The 18,596-nt window shown below is 40.7% G+C and overlaps 1 protein-coding gene across 3 annotated transcripts in view; it reads right to left on the bottom strand.

Annotated features, from left to right (window-relative positions):
• GSDME (gasdermin E) overlaps positions 1-18,596 on the bottom strand; it is a 73,559-nt gene that overhangs the window by 5,834 nt on the left and 49,129 nt on the right. For all 3 annotated transcript variants that reach the window (XM_045864557.3, XM_064575159.1, XM_064575160.1), the window contains 2 exons: positions 17,107-17,234; positions 15,083-15,278 (listed from right to left, as the gene is read on the bottom strand). In XM_045864557.3, the coding sequence (XP_045720513.1) occupies positions 15,083-15,278; positions 17,107-17,234 (324 nt within the window). The remainder of the gene's footprint in view (positions 1-15,082; positions 15,279-17,106; positions 17,235-18,596) is intronic.

Below are 18,596 nucleotides of genomic sequence, written 5' to 3'. Positions count from 1 at the left end.
TTATTCTTGGAAATACTTTAGTTCCATGTTACGCAGATTCACTATTTTGAGTATGGTGCTAGGGACACAAGGATGAAATAATTTCCTGTGGGTGCAGATGATTATTTTCTCCTACCTCAGCACCTAGCAATGCCTAAAACACAGAAGCTTCTTCAGTATTTCTCAAGTTGAAATCTCTTCCATATTCTGACTGTTTGTTTTACAAATTACACCTGGGGAGTTCATGCTTATGGTCACTAAGTGTTTGAGGAAGTGTTCAAGAGACAGGAAAGATGCTGGGATTAAAGTGCTTTAAACAAGTTAAGCATGAAGAGGCTTGTTCAAAGTGGTGATGTAGGAAGATCCCTGAACTTACCTCCAGCCAAATATGGAACAATTCCCTTGGGGAAAAAAAAAAAACTACACAGCCAGCAAACAAAAAATTGACATCTAAGCAAGTAGGAAAAAACCCCACAGTTGGAAGGGAACTCAAAAGCTTCTCTGAGGAGCAGAGTTTAAACCCCACATTTTTAAGACAGGCACTGGAGGGACCAGCTCCCCAGATACCTAGCTTTGAAAGCCAGTGGGGCTCATGTTCATGAGACCCACAAGGCTATAGCAAACTGAGAAATGGTTCTTAAAGGCGTTGCCCATGGACTTACCTGCACAAAGTCAGCCCTTTGAAAGGGGTCCAGACTTTCTGTGAAAGAGGCTTGTTAACTTAAAGCAGCACTCTGAAGGCAGACCTCTCAAAAGAGCAAGGGGCCTACTGGAGTACACTGTGAGGATGGGGGCCAGTGCTTACCATCTTTGCATCCTTCCTCTGCCACACTCCAAGGCACCCATATCTCCTGGAAGGGAGCTGTCACACAAGTCTGATGTTCTAGTTTTTATGGCTGCCTTTTGAGAGCCTGGGCCCTATGGGACTGTAACAAATGGAGAGCCAGTTCTTGGCTGACTACTACCCACAGTCTTTCTGTGATAGAGGCCTACTTATAGAAGGAGGGGAAGATGGCAGCCGAATAAGAGGATCTTAGGTTTGCCTCATTCCACAAATACAACTAGATAACTATCCTATCATCCTAATAACCCCAGAAATCTATCTAAAGACTGGTAGAACAAACTTCACAAGTAAAGGTAGAGAAAAGACCACAGCAATCAAGATAGGAAGGACAGAGATGTGGCTTGGGAGAGAAATGGATTGTGGCAACAGCAGTGGGGAGGGAGCCGTGGTCACAGAGAAGGGCAAAAGATAGACTAGCATACAGGGGAGCATACAAGGAAAACAAATCCCCATAGCAATTGGCTTGGAAAGCAGGAGGGCTCATATTTTGTGACTTCTTGCAATCAGTGGTGCTTAAAGCCTGGAGTTTTAAATTAAAAGGTCACCATGCTTGGCTCTGGGAGAGCTTGCAGGACATTGCCTGCCTTCTCTCCAAGAGCAGCCACAAACATGGAAACAGGAATGTGAAGAGCCTCTAGAGCCCACAGTGGGGAGGTTATCTGCTCATCTTGTAGTGTGTCCCAGAGAGACCCCTCCAGGACCATAGGAACTGGCAGGTGCCATTTCCCTCCCCAACCCATCAGCATAAAAGCAGAGCCATCTGTGGGAACCAGCACAACGTGAACACTCACTCTAAACTTATTTACACCAAGCCCTGTGCTCTGGAAGAACTGCCTTTCCATTCATGCTTGCCTCAGTCCCAGGATAGTAGGTCCCCTCCCCCAAACTCCTGCCAACACAGCATCTCCTGATTTGCAGGTTTTGAGGCCTCAGTTCCAGTGGCAGCAGTGAGAGTTCTCATTACATGCAGACCAGGGCACACCTAGGTAAAATGTGCCACATACAGACCAGAGACCAAACACTACCCACAACAGGCAAGGAGAGCCTCGGCAAATGACTAGTCTGAAGCATAAAGAGGCCAGGACTCATTGGAGACACTCCCAGAAGTGCTGGGACACTACACTGCAGGGCACTACATGTAGGACCTCTTCTTCATAAAGCCATTACCCTCAGGAACAGGAGACATAGCTAACTTTCCTAACACAGAGAAACAGGCAGAGAGACTTCGACAAAATGAGAAGATAGAGGAATTTGTCCAGAATGAAAGAACAAGACAAGGCCAGGGCCAGAGATCTAAGTGAAACAGATATAGTAACATGCCTAATAAAGAATTTAAAGCAACGATCATAAGAATACTCACTGGAGGGTGCCTGGGTGGCTCAGTTGGTTAAGCGACTGACTTCGGTTCAGGTCATGATCCTGGAGTCCCTGGATCGAGTCCCGCATCAGGCTCCCTGCTCAGCAGGGAGTCTGCTTCTCCCTCTGACCCTCCCCCCTCTCATGTGCTCTCTCTCATTCTCTCTCTCTCAAATAAATAATCTTTAAAAAAAAAAAGAATACTCACTGGACTTGAGAAGAGAGTGGAGGATGTCAGTGAGACCATTAACACAGAGATAAGGAGTAACAAAGCAGAGATAAAGAGCTCAATAAACAAAGTGAGAAACACACTTGATGGAATGAACAGCAGGCTAGAAGCATGGGAATTAATGACCTAGAAGAGTAATGGAAAGGAATCAAGCTGAACAAAACAGGGGAAAAAAAGAATCCTGCAAAACAAGAACAGACATAGGGAACTCTGACTCCATCAAATATAATATTCATATTATAGGAGTCAGAAGAAAGAGAGAAAAGCGGGCAGAGAGTTTATTTGAAGAAATAGCTGGAAACTTCCTAAACTGGGGAAGGAAACATATCCAGAAGGCAGAGAAACCCCAACAAAAGCAGATTCACACAAAGACATATTGTAATTAAAACAGAAAAATACAGTGATAATGAAAATATATTAAAAATGACAAGGAAGGCAGTTACATACAAAGAAAACCCCATAAAGCTGTCAGTGGATTTTTCAGCACAAACTTTCCAACCCAGAAAGGAGTACCATGATCTATTCAAAGTACTGAATGGGAAAAATGGCAGCCAAGAATACTCTATCTAGCAAGGCTATTATTCATAATAGAAGGAGATGGACTTACCAAAACAAAAAGTAAAGGAGCTCACAACGACTAAAACAACCCTGCAAGAAATATTAAAGGAAACTCGGAGTGGAAAGGAAAGACCAAAAATTATAGCTTGAAGGTAGAAAACACAAAAGCACTAAAATCAAATATTTCTGTGAAAAATCAGTCAAGGAACTCACAAAATAAAGGATGTAAAATATGACACCATATACCTAAAACGTGGGGATAGGAGGAATAAAAAATGGGTTCAAACATAAACAACCATCAATTTAAAACAGACTGCTATATGCAGAAGATGTTATACCACAAATCAAAAACCACTAATGAAAGAATTTTTAAAAATCCAAATATCATTAATGAAAACCAGCAAACCATGAAGGGGAGAAAGACAAGAAAGAATCAGAGAAAATGTTCAGAAACCACAGAGCAAGTTAAAAAAAAAAAAGGCAATAAATACATGTCTATCAATACTTTGGAATGAGGGGTGCACCTGGGTGGCTCAGTCAGTTAAGCATCCAATTCTTGATTTTGGCTCAGGTCATGACCTCAGGGTCCTGAGACTGAGCCCCAAGTCAGGCTCCATGCTAGACATGGAGCCTGCTCAAGATCCTCTCTCTCTCCCTCTGCCTCATCTCTCTCAAAAAAAAAAATCTTCAAATGAAAAAAGGACTAAATGTTCCAATCAAAAGACAAAGCGGCAGAATAGATTTAAAAAACAAGACCCATTCTATATGCTGCCTACAAGAGTCTTTTTTTTTTAAGATTTTATTTATTTGAGAGAGAGAATGAGAGAGAGAGAGCACATGAGAGGGGGGAGGGTCAGAGGGAGAAGCAGACTCCCTGCCGAGCAGGGAGCCCGATGTGGGATTCAATTCCAGGACTCCAGGATCATGACCTGAGCCGAAGGCAGTCGCCCAACGAACTGAGCCACCCAGGCGCCCCAAGAGAGTCATTTTAGACATAAAAACACCAGCCAATTGAAACTGAGGGGATAGAGAAACATTTATCATGTAAATGGATGTCAAAAGAAAGCCAGAGTAGCGGTACTTATGTTGGACAAAAGACTTTAAAACAAAAACTATAGTAAGACAAGAGCACTATGTAATAATAAAAGAAACAATCCAACAAGAAGATATAACAGTTGTAAATATTTATGCATCCAACGTGGGGACACCCAAATACATAAAACGGTTAACAACAAACATAAGGGAAATAATCTATAATAATACAGTAATAGTAGGGGACTTTAACACCCCACTTACATCAATGGACAGATCATCCAAACAGAAAATCAACAAGAAAACAATGGCTTTGACACAATGGACCACATGGATAAATATTCAGAACACTCCATCCTAAAGAATGTATATTCTATTCAAGTGCACACTGAACATTCTCCAGAAAAGATCATGTATTAGGCCACAGAGAAAGCCTCAACAAATTTAAAAAGATCAGAATCACACCATACATCTTTTCTGACTACAACATTATGAAACTAGAAGTCAACAACAAGAAAAAAATCTGGGAAGACCACAAATACAAGGAGGTTAAATAACATTCTACTAAACAGTCAATGGGTCAACCAGGAAATGAAAGAAGAAATTAAGAAGTACATGGAAGCAAATGAAACTGAAAATACAATGGTCCCTAAAACCTTTGATGCAGCAAAAGTGGTCAGTCATAAGAGGGAAGTATGTAGGAAAACAGGCCTACCTCAAGAAGAAAAATGTCAAACAACCTAATCTTACACCTAAAGGAGCTAGAAAAAGGACAAAACCTAAAGCCAGCAGAAGGAAGGAAATAATAAAGATTAGAGCAGAAATAAATGATATAGAAAACTAAAAGTAGAACAGCTCAATGAAACCAGGAGCTGGTTCTCTGGGGGGAAAAAATCAGTGATATTGATAAATCACCAGCCAGACTTATGAAGAAAAAAGAGAAAGGACCCAAATAAATAAAATCACAAATGAGAGATTAGAAATACCAAACACCACAGAAATATAACTATACGAGAATATTATGAAAAACTATATGCCAACAAACTGAACAACCTAGAAGAAATGGATAAATTTCTAGAAACATATAGCCGACCAAAACTGAAGCAGGAAGAAATAGAAAATTTGAACAGACCAATTACCAGCAATGAAATTGAATCAATAATTTAAAAACTCCCAACAAAACTCCAAGACCAGATAGTTTCACAAGCCAATTCTGCCAAACATTTAAAGAATAATATGTATTCTTCTCAAACTATTCCAAAAAATAGGAAAGTAAGGAGAACTTCCAAATTCATTCTATGAGACCAGCATTACCCTGATACCAAAATTAAAGACACCACAAAAAAACAAGAACTACAGGCCAAGATCTCTGATGAACATAAATGCAAATATCCTCAACAAAATACTAGCAAACAGAACCCAACAGTACATCAAAAAAATCATTCACCATGACCAAGAATTTATTCCTGGATTTATTTGTAAATCAATCAACATGACACATAACATCAATAAGAGAAAGGATAAGAACCATATGATCATTTCAATAGACACTGAAAAAAGCATTTGACAAAGTATAACATCCATTCATGACAAAAACCCTCAACAAAGTTGGTATAAAGGGAACATACCGCAACATAACAAAGGCCATTTGTGAAAAACCCAGAGCTAACATCATCCTCAGTGGGGACAAACTGAGAGCCTTTCCCCTAAAGTCAGGAACAAGACAATGATGTCCACTCTCAGCACTCTTATTCAACATAGTACTGGAAGTCCTAGCCACAGGATTCAAACAACAAAAAAAATAAAAGGCATTCAAATTGGCAAGGAAGAAGGCAAACTTTCACTCTTTGCAGATGACATACTATATACAGAAAACCCAGAAGAGTCCCATCAAAAAAACTGCTAGAACGGATAAACAAATTCAGTTAAGTGGCAGGATACAAAATCAATCTACAGAAATCTGTTGCAATAATGAAGCAGCAGAAGGAGAAATTAAGAAAACAATCCCATTGGGGCACCTGTGTGGCTGTCAGTTAAGCATCTGCCTTCAGCTCAGGTCATGATCCCAGGGTCCTGGGATCGAGTCCCACATTGGGCTCCCTGCTCCCTCTGCCTCTCCCCCACCCCCATTCTCTCAATCTCTCTTGCTCTCATGCTCTCTCAAATATTTTTTTAAAGAAAATCCCATTTACTGTTGCACCAAAAATAATAAGGTACCTAGAAATAAACCTAAACAAAAAGGTAAAAAATTGTACTCTGAAAACTATAAAACATTGACGAAAAAATTGAGGACAACATAAAGAAATGGAAAGATTCTGTGCTCATGCATTGGAAAAACAAATGTTAGTATATCTATACAATCCAAAGCAATTCTACATATTTAATACAATCTCTATCAAAATTCCAACAGCACTTTTTACAAAACTAGAACAAACAATCCTAAAATTTGTATGGAACCACAAAAGACTCCAAATAGACAAGGCAGTCTTGAAAAACAAAAGCAAAGCTGGAGGCATCACAATTCTGGATATTAAGTTATATTACAAAGCTGTAGTAATCAAAACAGGATGATCCTGGCAAAAAAAAAACAGACATATAGATCGGACCAAAAGAGAAGACCCAGAAATAAGCCCACAATTATATGGTCAATTAATCTTCAACAAAGCAGGAAAGAATATCCAGGAAAGACAATCTCTTCAACAAATGGTGTTAGGAAAACTGGACAGCAACATGCAAAAGAATGAAACTGGACCACCTTCTTACACAAAAATAAACTCAAAATGGATTAAAGATCTAAATGTAAGACAGGAAACCATGAAATTCCTAGAAAAGAACACAGCAACTTTTTTCTAGGTATGTCTTCTGAGGCAAGAAAACAAAAGCAAAAATGAACTGTTGGGCTACATCAAAATAAAAAGCTGCGTGGTGAGGGAAACAACAAAACTAAAAGGCAACCTATGGAATGGGAGAAGATATTTGCACTGATATCTCTAATAAAGGTTAGTATCCAAAATTTATACAGAACTTCTATATATCAACATCAAAAAAAACAAATAATCCAATTTAAAAAATGAGCAGAAGACATGAACAGACATTCCTCCAAAGAAGAAATACAGATGCCAACAGACACATGAAAAGATGCTCATCATCACACATCATCAGGGAGATGCAAATCAAAACTACAATGAGATATCACCTCACACCTGTCAAAATAGCTAAAATCAACAACACAAGAAACAACAGGTGTTGGCAAGGATGTGGAGAAAAAGGAACTTTCCTGCACTGTTGTTGGGAATGCAAACTGGTACAGCCACTGTAGGGAAAATGTATGGAGGTTTCTCAAAAAATTAGAAATAGAACTACCCTACAATCCAGGAATTGCACTACTGGGTATTTACCCAAAGAATACAAAAGCACTAATTCAGAGGGATACATGCACATCTGTATTTACAGGAGCATTATTTACATTAGCCAAATTATGGAAGCAGCCCAAGTGTCCATGGATAGACGAATTGGGTGCAGAAGATGTATACACATACACATATACACATACACATATACACACACACACAATGGAATATTAGCCATAAAAAGGAATGAAATCTTGCCATGGACAAGTACATGGATGTTGCTAAAGTGTATAATATTAAGTGAAATAAGTCCATCAAAAACAAATACCATGCGATTTCACTCATGTGGAATTTAAGAAACAAAATAAATGAGCCAAAAAAAAAAAGAGTGAAACCAAGAAACAGACTCTATAGAGAACAAACTGATGGTTACCAGAGGGGAGGTGAGGGGGGAGGGATAGGTGAAATAGATGATGGGTATTAAATAATACACTTATGATGAGCACTGAGTAATATACAGAATTGTTGAATCACTATATTGTGCACCTGAAACTAATATAACACTGTATGTTAACTATACTGGAATTAAAATTTAAAAGTTAATAAAAGAAAAAAATGTTTAATTCTAAATAGTAGTAAAAATACTATACAATGATTAGTTAAGGCATACACAAGACATAAAGGTATAAACTGACATCAAAACCTTAAAATGTGGTGGAGGAGGTAGTAAAACTGTGGGGCTTTAGAATGCATTCAAACTTTAGTTGTTACCAACTTAAAATAGACTATTATAAGGATGCCTGGGTGGCTCAGTTGGTTAAGCGTCCGCCTTTGACTCAGGTCATGATCCCTGGGTCCTGGGATCGAGCCCCACCTTGTGCTCCCTGTTCAGTGGGGAATCTGATTCTCCCTCTCCCTTTGCCCTTCCCTCTGCTCGTGCTCTCTCTCTCAAATAAATAAAATTGACTTTTAAAAATAAGTTGTTATATGTAAGCATCATGGTAACTGCAAAGCAACAACCTATAGTAGATACACAGAGAACAGAATCTAAGCATACAACTACAGAAAATCATCAAAGGAAGAGAGCAAGAAAGGGAACAAAAAACTACAAAACAGTCACAAATTAATTTTTTAATAGCAATAAGTACATACCTATTATTAACTAGTTTAAATATAAATGGACTAAATTCTCCAGTCAAAAGACAGAGTGGCTGAATGGAAAAAAAAAATTCAAAGGACCCATCTATATGCTGCCTACAAGAGACATAAGATGTCAAGATACAGGCTGGAAGTTGGTAAAAGGTATTCCATCTAAATGGAAACCAAAAGAAAGGGGGCATAGCTAAACTTAAAATAGACTTCAAAACAAAGACTGTAATAGGACAAAAAAGTGCATTATATGATGATAAATGGGTCAGTACAACAAGAAAATATAACACATTTATGCACCCAGCATAGGAACACCTAAATACATAAAGCAAATATTAACAGACCTAAAGAGAAATACACACAATATAGTAATAGTAGGGAACTTCATACCCCACTTATCAGGGATAGATCATCCAGACAGATTATCAGTAGGGAAACCTCAGCCTTAAACAACACATTAAGATAGACTTAACAGATATATACAGAATACTCCCTAGGATAGATCACATATGCCACAAAACAAGTCTTAATAAATTTAAGAAGACTGTGATTGGGAAAGATGCTTAATATGATTTCAGTGGTATAAAACTAAAATCAATTAACAGAAGAAACTGGAAAAGTCACAAATATGTAGATATCAAAAATGCTACTCAGTGATCAATGGATGAAATTAGAAATCAAAGGAGAATTCAAAAGGTACCTTGAGACAAATGGAAATGGAAATAAAACATATTGAAACTTAATAGATGCAGTAAAGGCAGTTCAAGAGGGAAGTTCATGGCAATAATTTCCCCTAAGAAACAAGAAAAATCTCAAATACACATCATAACTTTATACCTGAAGGAACTAGGAAGGGAAGAATAAACTTAGCCCTAATTTAGTAGAAGGAAATAACAGAAGATCATAATGGAAATAAACAGAATAAAAAGACCAATACAATCAAGAGCTGGTTCTTTGATAAACCTTTAGCTACACTCACCAAGAAATAGAAGACTCAAGTAAATACAATCAGAAATAAAAGAGAAATTACAACTGATAACACAGAAATACAAAGGATCTTGAGAAATTACTATGAACAACTATACGCCAACAAATTGGACATGCTAGAAGAAAGGGATGAATTCCTACATACAGCCTACCAAGACAAAATCAGGAAGAAACAGAAAAACTCAACAGACTGATTAGGAGAAAGCAGACTAAATCAGTAACCAAAAACCTCCTAACAAACAAAAGTCCAGGACCAGATGGCTTCATGGATGAAATCTATAAAAGATTTGGGACGCCTGGGTGGCTCAGTCAGTTAAGCATCTGCCTTCAGCTCAGGTCATGATCCCAGGGTCCTGGGATTGAGTCCCGCATCAGGCTCCCTGCTCCACGGAGAGCCTGCTTCTCCCTCTGCCTCTGCCTCTCTATCTCTCATGAATAAATAAATAAAATTTTTTTTAAAAAAAATCTATAAAAGATTTAAAGAAAAATTAGGGCAACCCCTTCGGGTCCTCTCCCTCCTTGGGAGATTTTACTATCACTTTGCTATTGCTCAATAAATCTTGCTTTGCTGCCCACCAGAGGAAGGAAGGGAGGGAGGGAAGGAGAAAAGAGAAGAAAAGAAGAAAGAAAGAAGAGAGAAAAAGAAAGAAGAAGGAAGGAAAAGAGAAGAGAAAAGAAGAAGAAAAAGAAAAACTAATACTAGGGCACCCAGCTGGCCCAGTTGGTGGAGCACATGACTCTTGATCTCAGGGTCATGAGTTCAGGCCTCACGCTGGGCATAAAGCTTCCTTAAATAAAAATACAATTTAAAGAAAAATTAATACTGATCCTTCTCAAACCCTTGGAATCTCCTTTTTCAAGGCCAGTATTACCATGATAACAAAACCAGACAAGGAGGCCACAAGAAAACTACAGACCAATATCCCTGATAAACATAGATGCAAAAGTCCTCAACAAAATATTCACAAGCTGACTTGAACAGTACATTAAAAGGCTCATACACCATGATCAAATGGGATTTATTCCAGGAATGCAAGGATGGCTGAACTTCCATAAAGCAAGCAACATCATACACCACAGTAACAAAGTGAAGGATAAGAATCATATGATCATCGCAATAGATGCAGAAAAAGCATTTGACAAAATTCAACATCCATTTATGATATTTAAAAAAAGGTCAATAAAGTATAGAGACCATGTACTTCAACATAAAAAGGCTATATATGACAAGCCCATAGCTAACATCATTAATGGTAAAAAGCAGAAAGCTTTTCCTCTAAGATCAGAAACAAGACAAGGATGCCCACTCTCACCACTTTTATTCAATATAATATTAGAATCCTAGCCAGAGCAATTAGGCTAGAAAAGGAAATAAAACACATCCAAATTGGAAAGAAAGAAGTAAAACCGTCACTATTTATAGATGACATGATACTATATATAAGAAATAAACACTACCAAAAAACTATTAGAACAAATAAATTTAAACAAGTTACAGGATACAAAATCAATACACAAAACTCTGTTGTGTTTCTATATACTAATGAATAATCAGAAGAGAAATTAAGAAAATCCCATTTATAATTACATCAAAAAGAATAAAATACCTAGGAATAAATCTAACCAAGGAGATGAAAGACCTCTACACTGAAAACTAGGACGCTGATGAAAGAAATTGAAGAAGACAAAAATAAATGGAAAAATAGTCTGTGTTCATGAATTGGAAGAATTAATATTGTTAAAATGTCCATACTACCCAAAGCAACGTACAGATTGGATACAATCTGTATCAAAATTCCAATGGTATTTTTCACAGAAATAGAACAAACAATTGTAAAATTTGTATGGAACCACAAAGACCCCAAATAGCCAAGGCAATCTTGAGAAAGAAGAACAAAGCTGGAGGCATCACATTGTCTTATTTCAAACTATATTACAAAGCTATACTGATCAAAACAGTACAGTATTGCATAAAAACAGACTATAGAGGGGCGCCTGGGTGGCTCAGTCATTAAACAGCTGCCTTCAGCTCAGGTCATGATCCCAGGGTCCTGGGATCGAGCCCCGCATCGGGCTCCCTGCTTGGCAGAGAGCCTGCTTCTCCCTCTCCCTCTGTCTGCTGCTCTGCCTACTTGTGCTCTGTGTTAAACAAATAAATAAAAATCTTTAAAAAAAAAAGACTATAGATCAATGGAACAGAATAGAGAGCCCAGAATAAACCCAATTTATGACACAGAGCCAGAAATATACAATGGGGAGAAGACAGTCTCTTTAGTAAGTAGCACTGGGAAAATTGAATAGCCATATCAAAAGAATGAAACTGGATCACTGTTTTACACCATACACAAAAATTAACTCAGATTTGAACATAAGCCCCGAAACCACAAAACTCCTAGAAGAAAACAACAAAGGTAATAAGCAACTTGAGACTGCATTTGGTGTCAAATCCACACAAAAAATCACCAAAATCAAAGGCAACAAAACCAAAATTAAGTAGGACTACATCAAACCAAAGAACTGCACAGCAAAGGAAACCAACAAAATTAAAAGGCAACCTATTGAATGGGAAAAAATATTTACAAAGATAATTCTGATAAGGTGTTAATATCCAAAATATAAAAGGACTCCTATAACTCAATAGCAAAACAAACAAAAATCCCCCAACCATCTAATCAATATGAGCAAGGGATCTGAATAGACATTTTTCCAAAGACCTACAGATAGCCAATAGGTACATGAAAAGGTGCTTAATGTTACTAATCATCAGAGAAATGCAAATCAGAATCACAATGAGATATTACCTCACACTTGTTAAATGGCTATTTTTCAAAAAGACAAATAGCAAGTGTTGGTGAGGATATGGGGAAAAGGGAATCCTTGTGCACTATTGGTAGGAATGTAAATTGGTACAGCCACTATGGAACAGTATGGAATTTAAAACTAGAACTGCCATATGATTTAGCAATTCCACTTCTGGGTAAGTATCTGAAGAAAATAAAAACACCAACCTCAGAAAATATATATATGCACCCCCACATTCATTGCAGCATTACTTAAAATAAGATTTGGAAGCACTGATGGATGAATGGATAAAGAAAATGTGGTGTGTGTATACAGTGGAATATTATTCAGCCATGAAAAAGGAAGGAAAGAAGGAAATCTTGTCATTTGTGACATATGGACAGACTCTGAGGACATGCTAAGTGAAAAAGGTCAGGGAATGACAAATACCATATGATGTCACTTATATGTAGAATCTTTAAATAAACAAAAAGCTTATAGAGGACTCTGAGAAACAAACAGAATTCTAGAGGGGAGGGGGTGGGGGATGGGCTAGCCTGGTGATGGGTATTAAGGAGGGCACGTTCTGCATGGAGCACTGGGTGTTATACACAAACAATCATGGAACACTACATCAAAAACTAATGATGTAATGTATGGTGATTAACATAACAAAATAAAAAAAAAAAGCTCATAGATACAGAGAACAGATTGAGGGTTTCCAGAAGGAGGAGGCAAGTGGGGGGGTTGGGAAAGATGGAAATGAATGAATGTGGTTAAAAGTACAAACTTCCAGCTATTAAAAAAGTGAATCATGAGCATGTAATGTACAGCATGATGTCTATCGTTAATAATACTGTATTGTATATTTGAAAGTTGCTAAAAATAAATGTTAAAAATTCTCATAAGAAAAAAATTTGTAAGAAAGAAAAATTTATAACTATGTATTAACTAGACATACTGTGATCATTTTACAATGTATACAAATATGGAATTGTGGTACACCTAAAACTAATATGATGTAAATTTTATCTCTTTTTAAAAGTTAGGCACTATAAAGCTGGTAACTGGTGTTACTATTTAGAAAGCTGCAGACAGGACTCAAGGAGAGGCCATTTTCTGTTCCAGCATTTTCCCCAGGTTCTAAAGAGAGAAGACTGTTTTTATAAGAGGGAAAGGTCAACTCAGAAGGGCGGAGGATTGGGCGCCTGGGTGGCTCAGTTGGTTAAGCGACTGCCTTCGGCTCAGGTCATGATCCTGGAGTCCCAGGATCGAGTCCCACATCGGGCTCCCGGCTCAGCAGGGAGCCTGCTTCTCCCTCTGACCCTCCCCCCTCTCATGTGCTCTCTCTCTCTCTCAAATAAATAAAATCTTTAAAAAATATATATATATTGGAAAAAAAAGAAGGGCAGAGGATTAGCAGGAACACTATTGGAAGTGCTTTACAATGAAAGAGCTGATCTGACCTCTGCAGTGACCAACATGTAAATGAGATATCAATTCAGAGAGATGCAAGAGGGCATTGTTGGTTCAGAAATTGACTAGATATTTTCAGCTGCACTTAAAGATTCCACTACCCCCAAGCTTCCAGTTCAGAAACAGCAAATCTCATGTTATGGGTCAACTCCCAACGGCTCCCTATGTGCAAGGTTGCAGAGAATTTGAACCTCTGTCCAGGTTTCAAGGAGCAGGGGACTGTGAGGCATTCATGATGTCAGACATATACTGCATATTTCATATCACTTCTGAACTAGCCTATTGATAGAAATATTTCAATAAGTAATATGGTATGTGAAGAAAAGGCCCTTCACATGCTGGAAAATTCTGGCCAGTGGGTTAGCCCCTGACAGAATGACTCTATTTAAAAACTCTAGTACACTGATGTTAACATCAGGGGGGAAAGGTTCTCTAGTGGTGTTCCACAGGCCTCTATCTTATGTCCTGTCCCAGCCAAAACTTTTATCCATGACTTAGAACAAGAGCATATATTCATCAGCATGTAGAGCTAAGAGAGGGATCCTCTATGATTAATTTTTAAAAAACTGAAGATCTGCTTGGCTTCTGTTTCTCTGTGGTGCTCGGGAGGAACCATGAATGCATCCTGAACTCAACACTTCTAATAACATCACCAGGAAGGGAAGTTGTGGGGAAAAGGATCCTGGGCTGATGGGCCAGGTCTTGCCTTTCCTTGAAGGAGCTGAAAGCCTACACAGAGTGGCTACCTTCTGATACCGCAGCCTCTCTGGCATGGTGAATTATGGATGGCAGTGGTAGAGGAGTGGCAGGGCGGGGTCCACTGGTAGGTAGTGATAACTTCATGGCCATGCCCCTACGAGGGCCATCTCAGGATCAGGGTAGAGGCTGTGTTGCCTGGGCCCAGCATCCTAGTGCATCAGGATGCTCTCCACAGTCTCCGTGCCCAAATGGCCACAAAGTGGCCAATGAGTTTATAAAGAGGACCGGAAGTACCGAAACACTAGGGGAGAGAACAGTTGCCCAATGAAAGCCACTGCCACGCAGCAGTGTCAAGGCTCAAGCGTGAACCGCAGGCTGTGTTTGAGGAGAAGCCTTCCTGTGCTGCTGAGGGTGTGTGCCCGCTGACAGCCCTCCCCGGAGGAGGAGAGAGACATGCTCTCTGAGAGAACAGAGGAGGCTGGTGTCACACGAGTCTGACTTTTCACGGCAGTCATAAAAGCTTCCTCAGCCTTCCACTGACCCTCCCTATACTGCTGAAAGGGAGGAAACCGCAGGTACCAAATCTTCCACAGTAGTAAGCAAAGCAATTTCAGAGCAGCAACAGCATTCCTTTTTCCATACCTGCTAGGGCACTGACCAAGAAGTAGGCTGTAGAAAAGAGCTGCTGGTTGCTGAGTGTATCCGCCAGGCCTGGACACCCGCCCTGTACTCCGTATCCCACCAAACATAGGAAAGCCATGACGTCCTGCTGCTGTGGGGGCTTCAGCTCCCCCAGTATTGCCAGTGGGGGCGACAGGCCGCTCACCACATCCTCACACTGCAGGGAGAGGAGAAAAGAGACAGACGTAGTAAAGCCAGAGGCCAAGCTGAGCCTCTGCCCCACGACATGCAACCGCTTACCCTTCCACTATCTCACAAGAAAAGCAAAACCCTGCATTCTTTTCTGTTTTGAAATCACTAATCTCTCATAAGGAGAGAGTAAACAGCCTTGCCAGGTACTATTCTCTCAAAGAGAGGGGAGGACGGATGCAGGGAACTATGGATAGAACCTTCCAGGACAAGGCAAGGTCTGTCAGGTTGTACCAGGGACCAGGAATAGGTGACTACATGCAGAACTAAGGAAGGGAACATAAAGCATTGTCCCATCATGGTTCTCCAGCTTTTAACTTAGCACACCAGCCCCCAGCCACATTCCCAGCTGGGCCCAAGGCAGCCTCAGCCATCTACATTGGGCCTGCTGGGAGGTGGGTGGCCCTGCCAGTGAAGGCCACCTCAGCCAGCTCAGGACCACCTAGTGAGCTCGTCTCCATTGTAACCTCCACATCAGATGCATTCATAAACGAGCCCACCAGCCCACACCACCTGAGCAGCTTGCTCCTGCACCTGACAGGGCAGTTGATGTTCTTTCCAAAGGGGACTGGTCTGAGATTTCCCTCTTGGAAGGAGCTATTTTAGGAAGTATAAATCAGTGGGCTTTTTGAAACATTTGTATTCTCCCTGGGGCTAGCACACCCTTCTGTGAGCTTCACATCCTCCAGAACACCCCAGATCTCCTGGACTGTTGGGACTATTTCAACAATTGCAGGTTCCATCACTGGTAGCTAAACTCTTTTGGCACAATCCAATTGCAAGAGGAAAAAATAACTGAATGCTCTCTTGGAAACCATTAAGCACTGAATCAGAAAATCAGAGTTCAACAACTCTGAATAATAGAATAACAAAAAAAACAAAATAAAACAAAAAGCTATCATATAAATCATCTTAATAGTGCCCCAGCCCCCTTAACAAAGGAGAGTACAAAGTCTGGCAGGTTGGCAGCTGGTGTGTCCTTCACCATTTGTACATATAACAGTTAAGGAATTCAGCCTTCCCAGAAAATCCTTCTGCTACAAAACAGAAAAATATAAAGGCCTGCTTTTTAACCTATTCTAAATAGATTAAGTTGACTTATTGGACTCTACCACACAGCCCCCTTGTAGTGGGGTGGAATCATGGCCCCTCAAATATATGTTCACCTGGAACTTCAGAGTATGACCTTATTTGGAGTAAGAGAAAGAGTCTGCAGATATAATTGAGGTAAGGATCTCAAGATGAGATGCTCCTAGACTGGAGTGGGCCCCTATATCCAATGGTGAGTGTCCTTTAAGAGAAAAGGGGAGGACACTGACACAGAGGACAGAGGCATGGGGAGACAGAGACTGGAGCAGTGTGGCCACAAGCCAAGGAGCATCAGGAGCCACCAGAAGCTGGAAGAGGCAGGGAAGAGTTCTCCACCCCCCACCCCACCCCCGAGCCTGTGGGGGAAGCAGGGCCCTGCTGACATCTCAGCTCCAGACTTCTGGCCTCCAGAACGAACTCTAAGAGAATAAATTTCTGTTGTTCGAAGCCACAGAGTTTGTAGTAACTTGTTACAACAGCCCTTAGGGAACCAATCTACCCTTCAATTCCTGACATCAGCCACCTTTCTTCGGTTAGAACACTAAGGACCTGGGAGTAAGAAAAAAAGAAGCTTGAAGGTTTAAAGGAGGTGGGGACATTTCAAATACAATCTTATCCCAGCTCACGGCTTTATCCCAAGAGGTCTAGCCTGCCCACATCTCCCGGAAACCCAGGTGGAAACAGTCTCGAGAGGTCTCTGGTCTTACCACTTGCTCCAGGGCCATAAGTGACTCTTCGTCAGACAGGACCGCCTGGAAGACATTGTTCAGTGCTGTCTGCTGCTGTTCCGGCAGCCCCGCAAAGGGATGGAAGTTCCTCTCCAAGAGCAGAGTGGCTGTGAAGGCACAGAGTGCGCCCCGCGTCAGGACCGCCGTGCACGCCTCCAGACGGGGGACTCCCCTGAGCAGGGCCAGTCGTGGACCTCAAGTCAGGCCTCGAGCTGGCTACCGCCCTGCGCGTTTTCAACAACCAGAAACAAGGGGGACGAAAAGAGACAAGCGAGAGGGCTGCCCAGATCTGCTTCCGACTTCACTCTTTTGTTCTGATGACTCACTAAACATTATGTCTATTTTCTGGAGAAGTCTGATCAATTATTTAGACCCCTCTTTAGCATGATTTCTAGAGAAGTAAGTTATCCAGGCTGAATTACTAACCAGTCAGTGCTTTTACAGGGCTCCACAGCCATGGAAATCCAAAGGCCATTATTTTCCATGTTCTTTCTTCTAACACCATGCAGTTTTTTTATCCTTTAATATTTAATGCTTGCTTCTCAAAGTCTGACACCCTGTTTTCATGGCAAACACAGCCATTCCACTTTTCCCACTCATTATTCTTCACCCATCCTGGAGAACAGGCACACAGGCCCATCTGGCTAGGTTATGCACATCCTCTGCAGGATGCTTGAGACTCTCTCCTTAAATCTTTTTTTTTTTTTTAAGACACTGAAACACTTCTAGTAAATTAAGCCCAGTGGGGATTTAAAAGCAAGATTTGATAAACCACAGCTTTCATATGCAGGGATGCATACTAATACATAATGTACTACACGTCTGCTGATGGTAAATTCCATCACACAGCTGTCAGCCCCATGGAGAGAACAGGTCACATCAGTCCCTGACATACTCAAAAACTTCCCTATGAACACAGATGGGTCTTTGCCACGCCAGCCTAGAGAGAAGAGCTTTCCTGGTTGGTCTGGAGTCTGAGGGCACAAAGGCCAGGCTGCCCCCCATCCTACTCCTGTTTCACAGGCCCAGCCATCCCATTCCACCCCAGGCTGACTAGAATGGCCAACGGACAGGGTGGACTGGTGGAGAGGAAATTATAAGGAAGCTGCAGCCCACGACCTGTCTCGTCACTTCCCTGTAGCACAGTTCAAGGCTGCGGGGCCGCTCTGCTGTGGTTCTAACCCATAGCAGTGCTGAAACGGCAGCTGGAAGTCACACCCAATCATCCATCTCAAGGAAGCAGAGAATGGGGACGCCCCATCCTAAGATTGGGCCTTCCTTGCCATTTCTTCCAACATTGGCAATTTTGCTACAGAAACAGAAGCATCTTCTGGTTTGGGACTCACCAAAGCCCCACAGGTAAGAATCTTCTTATCCTCCCAGCCAGACCATATTCTGAGCTGCTCCTAGCTCTTTTTACCAAGCTCTTTCCTGATTGTGCTTGCCTGTTTCCTCTCCTGACATATACT

The sequence above is a fragment of the Mirounga angustirostris genome, unplaced genomic scaffold (genome assembly GCF_029215605.1).
Source record: "Mirounga angustirostris isolate CCGP_5_RB_7025 unplaced genomic scaffold, mMirAng1.0.hap1 SCAF_12, whole genome shotgun sequence".
Lineage (NCBI taxonomy): Eukaryota > Metazoa > Chordata > Mammalia > Carnivora > Phocidae > Mirounga > Mirounga angustirostris.
The sequence above is the reverse complement of the archived record's forward strand: the minus strand, read 5'-3'. Positions and strand labels throughout refer to the sequence as shown.